Genomic DNA, 5000 nt, shown 5'->3' on the forward strand with positions numbered 1-5000 from the left:
TGCACACCGTGTATGCCACGAAGTCTGCAATTCTAACGGAAGTCTCAAAAGATATTTTAAGATCCATAAAGATCAGAAGTTAACTGCAGCTCTTGGTGGTCCAAATCGGATATGCAATTTATGCGGGTGACTTTTCAATATATTGTCTGGTTTAAAAAGCCATATCAGGCGCCATGATGGATCTAAGGTGTAGATACAAGAGGTGGTCAGAGTCTGTATAAGGAGTAGACAACCATCATATATATATATATATATATATATATATATATATATATATATATATATATATATACATACATATATATAGAGAGAAAGGGAGAGAGAGAGAGAGAGAGAGAGAAATATGGATAGATGTACATATCTCTATACACATATATGCAGTCAAAGAAGTGTATGTGTGTGTATACATATACACATACACATATATATATGTATGTATGTATGCACACACACACATACACACACACACACACACACACACACACACACACACACATATATATATATATATATATATATATATATATATATACTTAAACACATGCAAACACATAACACAGACATATATATATATATATATATATATATATGTCTGTGTTATATATATATATATATATATATATATATATATATATATATATATATATATATATATATATATATCAATATATCGAAATAAGGAGTAGATAGACAGCCGACAACCGATGAAGGGTCCTTTCTCTGTGTTTACTTGTCCTGCTTTCCATTTTTCTCTCGTTGTTTACGTATTTCATGTTATTTGCACCGTTGGTGATGTCCTGTACCCATATATGCATGTATATGTATTATATATGTTATTTACGATTGGCGATCATTCGATAGTAGTACGCTGGTTGTCAACTGGCTGTCAGTTGGTCAACCAGCTGGTCAACATGTCTTTGTTTACATCAATTCGGTAATTTCCGTAAAGAAAGAGGGAAATGGCGTTAGTCAGCGCCAGCAGGTAGCAGACAGCAGGGACTCCTAACCCTAACCTTCCCCCTCCCTTCCCCCTCTCTTAAGAACACATGTCACTTATCACTCGCTCTCTCTAGAGAGAGAGAGAAAGCGAGAGATAACTGGCATGTGTTCTTAAGAGAGTGTGAAAGAGAGAGAGAGAGAGAGAGAGAGAGAGAGAGAAAGCGAGTGATAAGTGACATGTTTTCTTAAGAGAGGGGGTAGGGAGGGGGGCTAGGGTTAGGAGTCCCTGCTGTCTGCTACCTGCTGGCGCTGACTAACGCCCTTTCCCTCTTTCTTTACGGAAATTGCCGAATTGATGTAAACAAAGACATGTTGACCAGCTGGTTGACCAGCTGACAGGCAGTTGACAACCAGCATACTACTATCGAATGATCGCCAAAAATTATTGACTGGAGCTATCGAAAGAAACTAAAATATCTTGAAGTAAAGGATTACATAACCTGTTAAAACTAAGATCCACAGCAGCTAATATGAGCTACGAGTTAGCACAGCGGTGAATTGGTAAATATTTTCGCACCAAATCACAAACTTGCAATTTCATAGATCAAGCAATCCGGGAAGGCAACTACAGTGAAAAATACCTATAATAATAAAAGCGAAATTCTGTCTGTCCGCCTGGGACCCCTGTATCTCAGTCTACATTTGCTCTACATAGACATGTACCTTTTTAGAATCAGGATGATCGCGGGACTGAAAATCTGCCCTTCATTTGGTTCTTGAAATCTGGCATTGGGATCTGATTTAAAAGTATTTGTGTTGCTATTTCTAGCAGGTAAAGCTTGGCTGATTATCGCCATCTTGGTTGGTTTTTGTCAGATGACGTCAGAGATCAAGGGGGAGATAAATGACATTCGCTTCGTCAATTTTACGTCGAGATAAGAACTTTGGGACAAATTAGCCAACAGTTGGAATTCAACTTAGGACTGGAACAATAGAATGATTGCATTACAGAATTAATTCTCATCCGTCCTTAACCTCTGATCAGACATCACCAGGACATGCAGCCATTATAGGCGTATTATAGTCATGCTATTTATTTCTCTTTAGTTTGGGCCGCAAGCCCAATTATCCCGCCAAAGGAGCTAGCCTAAAAGTCTGTACAGAGTGCGACTTTTAAGTTAGTATTAGATATATCAGTACTTACTGGAACAGTGCATCTCAAACTACATAAAGCTATAAATAATAGCATGTAAATGTTGGGTTGGAAAACCCTTTCGGATAGAAAACGTCGAAGGCTGTCTGTGGACCTTGTTATAGAATTCCTGTCATGTCTACAGGAAATGTGAATTGTGTCCCACGCGCAGCTTTTGAGCTTTTGACTTTTTTCTTCCAAAAGGGTTTTTTTTCAATCCAATATTCACAAGCTACTATTTATAGCTTGATGTGCTTCGAGATCCACTAATTACACACACACACACACACACACACACACACACACACACACACACACACACACACACACACACACACACACACAAATGGAAGGAGAATTATTGTGCTACTTACTGTTTTGTACATTGTGAAATGTCAAGTTGTTTCAGAGAGGTAAACGTTAAATGCCCTGTTAAGAGATGCGCCATGACTGGTTCACCTTGAATGCCGAATCTGTGAAGAAAAAAATTGACCATTTCATATATGTAGGTCATCATCACCACCACCACCACCCTCCTCCTCCACCTCCTCCTCCTCCTCCTCCTCCTCCTCCTCCTCCTCTTCCTCCTCCTCCTCCTCCTCCTCCTCATCATCATCATCGTCATCACCCTCATCATCATCATCGTCGTCGTCGTCGTCGTCGTCATCATCATCATCATCATCATTGTGCATTTCACTTCTCAGAGCTCTCGATTTCACTTGCTCCGACTAATTCTAAGTAAGAGCGAACAACACCTGTTGTCAATAGTCTCACGAGGGGTCTTCTCCAACAATACTTAACATCCAAGTTCCAATCTTAAAAGCCTCACTAATCTCAGTAAAACAGTTTTCTGAACATGTTCTACCCACATGTCAATCCCAATTTCCCCCAACAAACTCCTTAAACTTAGTTGTTAGTGCTTCTAACACCCCCAGCAACTATTGTACTGACAGTTACTTCGATCATTGACCACATTCGCGCAATCTCATCTTTTAGTGGCTTGTACTTCTCAGCTTTTTTCTAGTTCTTGATCATCCCACTTGCACATCCTCGGGTATGGCAATATCTATGATCTTGGTTTTCTTCATCATTTTATCAACTACAACAATGTCTGGTCTTCGAGCTTCAATCACTCAATCACACTGGATTGTAAAATTCCTCAAGATCTTATACTCACTATTTTCAGTGACATCTTCTGGCTTTATCTCATTTTAATAACCTGTCAAGATCGTCCTCCTCACGCAATCTCCAATGAACATACTTAGCTACGTCATCATGCCGCCTTTTGTATTTCTTTTGAGTCAATTTACTACACTCACTCACAATATGTGAGACTGTTTCATCATCATCGTCATCGTCATCGTCATCATCATCATTATTATTATTATTATTATTATTATTATTATTATTATTATTATTATTATTATTATTATTATTATTATTATTTCATATACGCACCACAAATTAAAATGTTGGAAAAAATTTCGAACATCGGGTAACAAGTAACCTTAGATGCCAAGAACCTTCCTAAGTGTCCTAGCTGCCCCTAATAACACTGGAGCTGCACTAAACTAGGTTTTATGCCTATTTCTTCTATCCGTTTGTTCAAATCTTTAGGGATACTTCCTAATGCACCTATAACTACAGGGATATATTTTACCCGCATTCTCCACAGCCTCTGTAACTCAATGGTTAGGTCCAGGTACTTTGCTATTTTCTCTATGCCTTTCATATTGACTTTCTCAATCATATATCTGGCACTTTCTATTCCTGATGTCAACTACAATTAAAAGAGGCCTTTTAGCTTCTACTACTTTGTCAGTCTGAACGTTAAAAGCTCATATTTCTTACTTTCTGGCATTTTACTAGGTTCATGTTCATACCATTTATCATCGTGGTCAAATCCTAGCTTTCTACATAACTCCCAGTGGATTATTCTCCCTAAGATGTCATGTCTTTTCTTGTATTCTTTTTGTACCAACATGCTACATTTACTTACTATACGAGTACACTTTCCTCTTTCGATTTGCATAACCTACATTGGGAATCTTACCTGGTTTTTTGTCTGTCTTGCCTTCTTTCCACTAAGTCCTCAATGCTTGATCATGTGTTGCTACTAACAAACTTTCTGTCTTTCTTTTCGGCCTTCCTTTCTGCAACCATAACCATGTCTCACTATTACTATCATTCAACATTTGATAGTTTCAGGCAGATTTCTACTGAATCACGTGCTACACCTCCGAGTTGCAGGGGTATGTGCAGCATTGTGTGTTCTTTTTTGTTGTTGGGGGAGTGCAAGCTCTTCCCAACATTGTATTGTGTCAGTTTGTTTTGTTATGAGGTCTGGTCGCAGTCTTTTGTTGTATTAGAGTCTGTATTGTGTGTTGTGTGTGTAATGCGAATTGTGTTCTTCTGTTGTGTATCCGGCCTATAGAATACATGTCGTGGTTGTTTATTTTATTGAATATTTACTGTATAGAGTGTGTCTTGTGTTTGTGGATTGTTTTGTTTGTGTTGTATCATTGAATTCATAGTGTCTTGCATAGGATGTGGGCTGTTCCTGGTAGGGTTATTTTTTGGATAGTGTGTAGTATTGAGGGTCCAGATATGGCTTCTATGTTTTTGTGGAACCACTTCTTAATCAATATGGTACCCAGACCTACTCTGGCCTGGAATAGTAGCATCTGTCACTGGAGTCAGGGTTCAATTGAAATCATGGGATGCAGCATGGTAGATGTGAACCCTTTCGGCAGATGAACTTATTAAGTCAATGGTGAATATCACTAGACGCTGAGCGGATGAACAAACAGCAAACTGCCAACGGTCAGGATCAGCCATTTCAGTTAGTGAGATACTTCTATCATATGCA

At 38.5% G+C, this 5000-nt stretch overlaps 1 protein-coding gene across 1 annotated transcript in view; it reads right to left on the minus strand.

Moving 5' to 3' along the window:
• Window positions 1-5000, minus strand: part of LOC106877452 (uncharacterized) — a 77656-nt gene that overhangs the window by 53620 nt on the left and 19036 nt on the right. Inside the window, exon 2 of the mRNA XM_089356784.1 lies at window positions 2506-2604. Coding sequence (XP_089212910.1) covers window positions 2506-2579 — 74 coding nt within the window. The 5' untranslated portion in view covers window positions 2580-2604. The remainder of the gene's footprint in view (window positions 1-2505; window positions 2605-5000) is intronic.

The sequence above is a fragment of the Octopus bimaculoides genome, chromosome 8 (assembly GCF_046866305.1).
Source record: "Octopus bimaculoides isolate indiv1 chromosome 8, ASM4686630v1, whole genome shotgun sequence".
NCBI classification, from domain to species: domain Eukaryota; kingdom Metazoa; phylum Mollusca; class Cephalopoda; order Octopoda; family Octopodidae; genus Octopus; species Octopus bimaculoides.